The sequence below is a fragment of the Plasmodium vivax genome, chromosome 14 (genome assembly GCF_000002415.2).
Source record: "Plasmodium vivax chromosome 14, whole genome shotgun sequence".
In the NCBI taxonomy this organism is placed as follows: Eukaryota; Apicomplexa; class Aconoidasida; order Haemosporida; family Plasmodiidae; genus Plasmodium; species Plasmodium vivax.
Window position 1 is genome coordinate 2956643 of NC_009919.1, and position 10937 is coordinate 2967579.

Sequence of the window (10937 nt, forward strand, 5' to 3'; positions counted from 1 at the left end):
ATGATGCACTTCAAGGAATCGCGTAAAATTGTACCAAAAAATATATGCGCAGTCGGAAAAAATTGGCATGTGGTATGTACATAATATATAAATATGCAAAGTATAATGGTAACTTTAATATACGTATGCGTGGAGATATATATGTAGGGGAAAACATTTATGCTACTGTACAAGTTTATTTTAAAACATAAAAAAGGGGAGTAGAATGATAAAATATGCAACTGGGTAAAATATAGATGGGTCTATTCGATTTGAGGTAAAAAATATATATAATGTAATTTTTCTTGGAGCCGTTTTCGCTTAATATACCCCATGGGCCACGCATGTGTACTTTTTCGTAATCTTTCATATGGGATATTATTCTGGATATTTTTATCAAAGGTATTGTTACGGAGTTGATAATATGTCTTATACTATAATAAGTTCATTTTGCAATTGTTTTTTTTCGTAAAATGTGTTTTCAGCATGGTTAAATAGTATTGATATGAAAAAAAAAAGAAAAAAAAAGAAAAGAACAGAACAGAACAGAAGCAGAACCTATTCTTTCTTTTCTTTCCTTTCTTTCCTTTCATTCCTTTCTTTCTTTATTCGTTTATCTTACTGGTTTTCTTTGTCTTGGTGCAGTAGCTTTTTTAGCTTTGGGCTTTGCTACTGGTGGTTGTGATGCACTTGCTGATAACATGTCCCCCGGATATTCTTGATTGTACTTTTCACAAAGAACTCTTAATTGACTATTGTATTTCTCAGTGAGAGTTTTATGTTTTTCGGCATAATGTGAATCATGAGCTGCTTTTTCATTAGCACATAATTCATCTAGAGTTTGCTTTCCCTTGTGATAACTTACAGTAGGGAATTTTTCAAAGAGACCCTTGAATTCACCGTAGTACTCATCAGGGAGAGCAACACCTGGTGCTCCTTTTTTGTATTTTTGGTCTAATAGTTTTTTTTCACTCACATAAGTTTTATTTTTGTTGTCCTTATCGCATTTTTCTAACAAAGCCTTCAAATTCTTGTTGTATTTCTCAAAGAGGCCCTTTAATTCACGGCCGTAAGCTTCTTGGCGTTTTCTTTCTTCACCTGCGAATGTTTCATTAAGAGCTTTTACTTCTGCCTCGTATTCTTGCTTTTTCAAATATTGATCTTTGGGATCTTCGGTTTCCGTTTCATCTATTTCATTTTCTTGTTGTTTTGCAAGGGCTTTTTCTCTTCTCTTGGACAATTCATCATGTAATTTCTTTGCATATTTTTCCCTTTCACGTTGGTTTTTATCAAAGAGAGCCTTTATTTGTTTGTGATAATCTTCATTGCGACGACGTCCTTCTCTTTCGTATCTTAACTCGAGGATATATTTTTCGTTGTTGAATTTCTCGTCGCAGTACTTATTATTTAGATCAATTAAATCATTGTTGTATTCATCACCAATAAGTCCGCCAGGCATTGCCTTGTATGCTGAAGTGATAGCATTTTTCTCATTCTGCTGTCTTTCCTGGATGTTTTTAATACAGCGATTATTTACTTCTTTGAAGTAATCAGCATCTATGTTCCTTCCTGAAGATTGGTATTCTTCATCAACGGTTTGTTTTAAAGTATGGAAAATTGTAGGGTCGTATGATTTCGTCATTCTGGTAAGTTCTCTTTGGAAATCATCATCTGTATATTTTTGTGAGCCACTATTATATGTGCTGAAATCATCACTGTCATCATCATCATCATCATCGCCATCATCGTATTCTCCAGAAGGATTTTCATTTTTACTGATTTTGTCTAGAAGCTTCTGTTGATACATTTGTTTATCGTATTCACATCTGTTATAGAGAGCCTTTAATAGAGCATGAAAACTTTCATCCTGAGGCTTCTTTTCGTTGTAGTATTTTAATTCCATGACCAATTTTTCATAGTTCATGTGTTCATCGTTGTATTTTTCAAAGAGGCGCATTAATTGATTATAGTAATGACTATCACGAGGTAATCCATCTGGTTTTTTATATTTGTTTTTGATAGCTTTCTTTTCTTTTTTGTATTTTTCATTGATCAATTCTGAACCGATACGGCATAATTCTTGATAGTAACTTTCATCGTAGCCATTTTCTCCAACCTGGTATAATTCATCGACAATTTTTCTTACTTTTTCGAACTGAGTTTTGTTGCATTGTTCACGAAGTTGCTGTAGTTTTTTGTAGTATTGTTCATTTTTGTAATCATCTTCATCCATAGTACTTATGAGGCTTACGGGAGGAGTGGGCAGTTCATAAGGATCTATATCTCCTGATTCTTTTCTTCTTTTATATTCCGCATTAAGCATATTTTCATAATTTTCTTTTTCGTCGTTGTATTTTTCAGTGAGAGACGTTATTTGCTCATGATATTCAGCATCTCTAGGCAGATTTTCTCTTTGGTATCTTAATTCAAGGGCTTTCTTTTCGTTGTCCAACCTTTCTTTATTATATTTATCAAAGATATTCATTAATGCATTGCAGTATTGTTCATCGAAAGGTCTATGGCGAGCTCTATATTGTTCATAGACATACCAACTCTCATGATTGAGTTTTTCATAGGTGAATACATCACAAACACGTAGTATTTCATTGTAAAAATGCTTATCGAAAACTCTTCCTTCTTCTTCGTATTTCGACTCGACAATATGTCGTACTTCATCAAAATTTCCATCGCTGGATTCAAATGATTCCCTTAAAGTATCGTAGTACGATTCAGGTTTGTAAGTATTTTCATTGAAATCACTACTTTGGACTTCACTATTGTCGCCTTCTCTAAAGGAGTGGAAATCATTATTGACTTTTCTATCATTCAATTCATCATAAAGCTTGTTCTCATATGCTTGTTCCTCAGATGTGCATTTTTCATAGAGAGTTTTTATTATACTCTGGAAATAATCATCCTCTGGACGTCCTTCGTTTTCTCGTTTTAGATCTAAAAGCATTCTTCTATCATGCATTTGATCATCTGCATATTTGTGATATAGAAGGAGTAATTTCTGGTAATATTCATCGTCGTAAGGTAGTCCATCTCGTTGGTATTTTTCATTGAGCAACTCTTTTTCTTTTTTGTATGCGTTCCCGTTGAATTCAGTGCAAATACGATCTACTTCAGCGTAGTAGTGAATATCTAATGGTTTTCCTTGATATTTTTCATCGACAAGATTTTTAACATTATTGAAATCGTCAGCGTGGCCATTATGGAAAATATCCAATAATTTGGTATAATACTCAGTACTATCCGTTCCATTTTTAAAAATCTTATGACCCGGATTTACATCATCGTCTACAACTTCACCTAACATTTTCTTTTGCATATATTCATCATGAAGCTTTTTATAATAATCCTGCTTTTCGGAGCTGTATTGCTCGAAGATGGACTTTAATTCTGCGTGATAAGCATCATCACGAGGTTTTCTTTCAGAATTGTATTTTTCATCAAGGACTCTTTTATGCGTGTTAAACTGTTCACAGTTGTATTTATCAAAGAGGCTCAATAATTCGCTGTAGTAACTTGAATTGAGGACTTTTGTTCCTTTTCCGTATTTCTTATTGAGACGCGCTTTTTCTTCCTGGTGTCTTTTATTGATAGCTTTATCAACACCTCTTGTTAGTTCTCTGTAGTAGTGCAAATCGCAATATGTTTTACCTTGATCTTTGTATTTTCTATCCATATCTTTCTTTACATTTTTATATCTTTGATCGTCGAATTTTGTAGTCAATTGCTTTAACGTTTTGTAATAATTCTCATTAGCTTGATCTTCTTCGGTAATATCATCATCGAGGAAATCAATAGGACCTTTATATTCTGCGGTGTAAAAATCATTAGTTTTTTTTCTACCCCTCAATTCAGCGCTAAGCTCCTGCCAGTGCTTGTCGTTATCAGCAATTAATTTATCATAGAGTTTCTTTACACCATCACGATATTTTTCATCGTGAGGAAGTCCATTATTTTTGTATTGTAAATCGAGGATCACCTTACCCAAATTAAATTTATCTTCGCTGTTTTTTTCAAAGGCTTTCATTAATTCCTGGTAGTATTGATCATTGCGAGGTCTGTTTTCCCTGTGGTATCTTAGATGGATCTTTTCTACTTCTTTATTATATTTATCATTGCTTTTTCCATAAGCGGTACGTTCTAATTCATTGTAGTAATGTTTATTGAAAGGTCTTGCTTCAACTTTGTATTTGTCATCAATACGGTTTTTTATTTTATCGAATTCTCGACGGTCATATTTTCCAAACAAAAGCAGTAACTTGTCGTAGTATTCAATCTCATTGTAATACTCAGGGTTTAAATCATCCTGATTATAATTATAATGTCTTCCTCTGTGTTTATTATAATGTTCTTCAAGTTTTTTAGCATACTTTTCTTTTTTCTCATCATATTTTTCACCTATAATTTGCAACTGACTATGAAAATTTTCATCCCGCGACTTTCCTTCATTTTGATATCTTAGATGTAAAACCCACATTTCACTTAAACATTGTCTATGGTTGAACCAATTAAATATATCCATTAATTCACCATAGTAAAATTCATTAACTTGAGGCTGCCCTAATTCTTTGTACTTATCATTGATATTTTTTTTTTCTTCTTTGTATCTTTCAGTGCTACAATCGTCAGCGAGTCGCTTTAATTCACTGTAGTAACTATCATCGTACGGTTTTCCTTCATCATTGTATTTTTCATCGACAATTCTTTTTACTTCATCGAATTCATTATTCTGGTATCTTTCGAATAAAATCTTCGCTTCATTGTAGTATGCCGCAACGTCAAAACCAGAATGGGAAAATTCTTCATCATTTTTGTAATCCGCAGATTCGTAAACATCATCATAGTATTCCCGGACACTGAATTTCGTATCCATTTCATCTCTAAGTCTTCTTTCATATTTATTACCTTCTTTTTCATATTTTTCAGTTAGAGCATCTAATTCTTTCTGATAATTATGATCGCGCGGAAGTCCTCGACGTTGATATTTTAAACCCAGAATGCATTTCTCATTGTTTAAATTTTCTTGCTTGTATAATTGGTAGGCAAACAATGCATCACGGTAGTCAGTTCCATCTTTTTGTAATCCCGAATTCTGGTATCTTTCCCTTATCCTACATTTTTCATTGTGGTATGTTTCCAAGTTTAAACATTTAAGAATAAAATCTAATTCATTGTAGTAATGATCATCGTAAGGCCTTCCCATAGTCGTGTATTTATCATCAAGAAATTTTTTTACATTCTGGAATTCATCATGTTTGCTGCCATCTTTCAAAGCCATTATGTTCAAGTTGTATTGTTCACTAGCGTCATCATAATTTTTTTGTTTAGTAAGCAAACTCATGAGTTTACTTTGATAATGTAGGTTTCTTATTTCATCTTCGTCCTGTTCTTCAAGAAGTTGGTTTTTCCTGCCAGCTATGTCTTCTTGAAGTCTTTTTTCATATTTTTTCTGTTTCTGATCATATTTTTTATAGATATCGGTAAGTTCACGATGATAATATTCATTGCGAGATAATCCTTCATTTTGGTATTTCACATTTAGAAGCATATGTTCATATGTACGTTGTAAGTAGTGAAATATTTCACCGAGATATTTTAGTTCACTGAAGTAATGTTTATTATCACGTGGTAATTCTGCAGTTGTGTATTTACCTTCGATAAAGGCTTTTTCCTTATCAAATCTTTCCTTCAAGAATAGATATGTCAAAGCGTTTAGTTCACAGTAGTAGGTGTCATCGTAGGGTCTTCCTTGATGATGGTATTTTTCATCCAGGAATTTTTTTGCATCATCGAACTCAGAGTGTCGATATCTTTCATACAAAATCTTCATCTCATTGTAATAATTTGGAAGATCAAAACTTGGATCGTTCAATTCATTATCATCGTAGTAAATACCTTTGTATTCTTCACCATGGTATTCCCAAGGATCTAATTTTGATGTTTGCAATTCGGTTTGAAGATGTTTTTTATAAGTCTTTCTCTCAGAGTTGTATCTTGAATTTATATCCATTAATCTCGTAAAATAATCTTTATCTTGAGGGCGTCCCTCATTTTGGTATCTTAATTCAAGAATTCTTTTTTCAGCATTCAATTTATCATTGCTAAATCTTCCATAGAGATACATTATTTCATTAAAGCATTTCTTATCTCGGGTTAGTCCTGAAGCACCATACTTTTCTTTAATAATCTGTCTCTCATGTTTGTATTTTTCATTTTTGAACAGTTTATACAGCAAGTCTATTTCGTTGTAGTAATGGTTATCGAAAGGTCTTCCAGTAGCCTGGTACTTATCAGTGACCATTTTTATTATATTATTAAGTTCTTCCTGATAACATTTTTCAAGCATAGTCTTTATGTGAACACGGTATGGTTCATTTTGGTAATTTCCGTCTTTGGGTTTGCCTTGCGAAAGCTTTAATCTAGGGGAGTACGGTTTATTAAGTACTTCACTATCAGCTTTTACTTTTTTGCCACCTACTTCTTCTTGAAGTCTTTTTGTATACTCTTTTTGTTTTTTGTCGTATTTTGAATAGATAGTTTGCTTTTCTTTTTCAAAACTTCTATCGGTAATTGGTCGTCCTTCATTCTGAAATCTTAAACGGAGAAGCCAAACTTCATTATCGTATTGACTATTGGTATAAACTTCATGCAGATACTTTAACTCATCAACGTAATGCTTATCGACAGGTAAATTAAAAAATATGTATCTTTCACGGGCAAATTGTTTTTCTTGTTCGTAATGTTTAGTAAGGAGGATGTCACATAGACGATTTATTTCTGTGTAGTAACTTGGGTCGACTGATTTTCCTTGTTTTCGGTATTTATCATCGACAATTCTTTTTATATCTTCGAATTCGGTATGTTTGTAAGGTTCATATAATCTCTTCATATCATCGAAGTATGCTTCCTTGTCGAACTTTCGATTGCTAAATTCATCATCATCGTGGTAATATAAACCATCAAACAATTCACTTTTATCGTTTTTTTTTTTAGGTAATGGTTTCTTCAATTCATTATCAAGTTTTTTTTCATATACTCTACGCTTGTTGTCATAATTTTGTTTCTTTATCATTAGTTCTTGAAAATATTCTGGACCTCGTGGAAGATATTCATTGAGGTATCTTAATTCAAGAACCCTCTGTTCGGTCATCATTTGATCTTCGTTATATTTTCTAAACAGGTAAGTTAATTCATTGTAGCAACGACCGTCATTATGATCTCCACTTCTGTACTTTTCTAGGATACTATTCCTCTCCTCAAGAAATTTATCCCTGATCAATAGTTTAAGAAAAAAATCAATTTCATTATAGTAATGACTGTCGTAAGATCTCTTTTGCGCATCATACTTGTCATCGATAAACTTTTTTACATTATAAAAATCTTGATGCTTGGATCTTTCGTATAAATCCTTTAATTCAGCGTAGTACGGTTCTTGTTTGTATGCACTAAGTTTTTCATCAGCATCTTTGAAAATATCACCATTTATAGTTACACTTGGGCAGTCACGCGCGGATGGAGTGAGTGATCCAAAGGGTAAGCCTGTGGTAAGGAGTTTTCCTAGCATACCATTTGCTTTAGCCCTGCCTCTACCTTTCATTTCTTCTTCAGATTTTTTTCTGCTTTGCATTAATTCGTGAAGAGTTTTTGCATAATCTTTTTGTTTTTTGTCGTATTTTTCATAGATAGATTCCATTTCACATTCATAAGCACTATCGCGTTGTTTTCCTTCAGTTGTGTATCTTAAATTAAGAAGCCACATATCATTGTCATATCTAGAATTGGTATAACATTCAAAGACAAACTTTAATTCATCATAGTAATGATTATCGAGAGGCAGTCCTACAGATACGTACCTTTCGTCGACAATTTTCTTATCATTTCTGTGCCTTCTACCTGCAAAGAGATCACACAGCGCATTTATTTCATCGTAGAAATTTGAATCGAAAGACTTTCCTGCACTTTGGTATTTCTTTTCGACTAATTTTTTCGCTTCATCGAATTCAGTATGTTTGAATTTTTCGTATTTCTCTTTTTTTTCAGTGTAGTAATCTGCAATGTCGAAATCTTGTTTCATGAAATCAGAATCAATCTGGTAGTGCACTTCCTTGTACAATTCATCGACGTGGTTTTTTTTTTTTAATTCTTCTAAAAGTTTTTTATCATATTTCCTATATTCATCTTCGTATTTTTCAGTGATAGCCTTCGTTTTAGTTTGGAATTCTTCATCGTGCGCTTTTTTGTTATCTAGGTATTTTAGTTCAAGAACCTTCTTTTCAAAGTTCATTTGATCATCGTTTAATTTTTTAAAGATAAACATTATTTCATTGTGGCAACGAGCACTGGAGAGTTGACCTGAAGATTGGTATTTTGCCTTGATGCTCTGTTTATCTTCATTAAATTTGTCCCTCGTGAAAAGTTTAAGGAGAACATCTAATTCATTGTAGAAATGATCATTGCGTTCACGTCCTTCAGTTTTGTATGTATCATCGAGCATGTCTCTTAAATTATAAAATAATTCGTCTAGACTTCTTTCATACAAGATCTTTAGTGTACCGTAGTATGGCTCACTTTTGTATTTACCAAGATACGATTCTTCTCTTTCTTTACTTTCGGCTTTTCCTTTTTTTTCCTTACCGGATTTTTCTGAAGCATGTCGTTGAGGTTTCTCATGTTTTGCCTTTTCGCGTTGTTTTCTACCTCCGTAGACACGTGTCGGTAAATGGAAAGCAGTAGGACCATGTGGACCAAACCATGATGCCTCTTGTAAATCAGAGTATTGACCATCTGTACTTTGTAAAAATAATGATTCTTCATCACCATCTTGTGAAAAATGTTCCGCTACTTCTTCTTCTTCTTCTTGAATTGGTGGTAAAATATCACCATCTTCTGGATAAATTCCTGGTCCTACTTCTATTTCTTCTTCTTCTTCTTCTTCTTCTTCTTCTTCTTCTTCTTTTATTCCGCGTGCTCCTGCTTTACCCTTTGCCTTTTTTCCTTGTTGCGCACGAGGACCTAAAGGGTGTATAAGAAAAGGAATATTTGAAAGATGTCATATATAGTGTGATGATCCTTAAGAGATCATTTTTATTTAGTTGGGGATGCAGCATTGGTTGAAATCACATTTTGTTTATCAACCATATGGAATTGAGTGTTGGTTCATAGCAACTTTTTTTTTTTTTTTAATGTGTGTTTTGCTTTTTCAAAATTTTGGATAGAATTATTCTACACACACATCAAATGTACCAACGCAATTTTACTTTACAGCTTTTTTTATTTTTTGCTGTTGTCATGTTCATGTTTTTTACCTGCGCGAACAGCTGTGGCTCGTGGATTTTGTCTATGCTGCCTTGCTGCTGCGAGTAATCGCTTTGTTCTTGCTTCAGCAGTCTTTCGATAGTTGTAACAGGCATCATATTCTTCCTGAAAATTCAGAAAAACGTAGTAAATTTTGGAAGGATTTTTTTTTTTAAACATTACGCTGGAGGTGTTTGCGAACTGTGGTCATACATGCAGACACTTTAACTATTTGTGAAGTGAATAAACTGATATATATACAATGTACTATATATATATGTGCACAAATACGCGCTGTGCTAATGGTCTTACCCAATCGGGGTGAGCTGGTGACCAAACTAAGAGTGAGCACAAAAGTACTACGGAGAAAAAAACTGAAACATTTCTTTTTTCAGCCATGGTGTTCTTTTAAAATGATACAGCGTGATTTCTAAAAAAAATTTAGTTTTGTATAAATTTAATTCCCATATGGGAAATTGTTACTGGCTTAATATTATTATTTTAGTTTTTTTTATTCATATCATTATAAAGTTACGAAACTTTCATGTATATTTGAAATGTATTGTTAAAATACAGTCACCTTATTTTGGGTTAAAGAAAACAAAAAAAAATGTAAACTGCTGAAAAAAGAAGAAATGATAAAAAATTGTATACAGAAAAAGAAAATCAATATAGAAAGCAGTTAACAGAAACTATTAAAAATAATAAATAAATATAAAAAAAAAGATAAAGTAATTTAAAATTTTATATATATTTTTAAATTTATTTTTTTCAATGGGGTCGAGGAAAATTGCTTTCAAAATTTTTGCGAAAAAAAAAAAAGTTAAAGAAAAAATAAATCACAATGAATATGAAATGAACCATGCAAAAAAAATTCAACAAAATGGCATTTTCTTTTAACAATTAGCGATCATTTTTATAAAGATTCATTTTTTCTGCATATGCATATTATATTGTAATGGGATTTGCGCGCTTATGCATCGCAGTACATGAAAAATGATATTCTAATAACAAAAAAAGGAATGTGTGGTATTATTTAATTTATATATTTGCATGCATTTGAGATGCATAAATAAATAATGTTAAATAATAACATTTATTTTTGACGCATGGATTGAATGGCATGGCAATGCAATGTTTTTTTCTGATGCATAATTGAATAGCATCTGTAATATATTTTTTCGATGTAAAAATAGACCCATTCGTATAATATTTTTGGTGCATATATGATGCAGTTTATATAATTTTTTTTGATCAAATATTGTACTTAAAATGTAATGAATTCAGAAATAAATATAAGAAAATGATCAGTTTAAATGCACACAAAAAATCAATAGCGTTTTAACTCTAAATTTTATGATATATAAATATTGCATAAGCTAACTAGCTATAAGATGTTTTACGCGTATTTAAAAAAATATGCGTTGTTGAATAATAATACATCTACGTGTTTTAAATTATAATAATGAACAAATTTTTTGGTTATTTTTTCATTTTGCATTTAGTTGATTCTGTATGCAATACGCTTTATTAATTAAATTATGATTATTTAAAATTTATACAAGTAAAAAGTTAGTAAAAATAATAGGATTGTGAATTTGAAAAAATTAAAGATTAAAAAAAAAAAAAAAATGAAATTATTGCTATATTAT

General features: G+C 31.8%; 1 protein-coding gene across 1 annotated transcript; it reads right to left on the bottom strand.

Moving 5' to 3' along the window:
- Positions 1–592: 592 nt before the first annotated feature.
- On the bottom strand, positions 593–10392 carry PVX_101500 (hypothetical protein; the record flags this gene model as incomplete). Its single annotated transcript, XM_001613996.1, has 3 exons — positions 9598–10392; positions 9297–9411; positions 593–9003 (listed from the first exon to the last, which is right to left on the bottom strand). The coding sequence occupies exons 1-3, from the start codon at positions 9682–9684 to the stop codon at positions 593–595; spliced, it is 8613 nt and encodes a 2870-aa protein (XP_001614046.1). The 5' UTR covers positions 9685–10392.
- Positions 10393–10937: the final 545 nt, after the last annotated feature.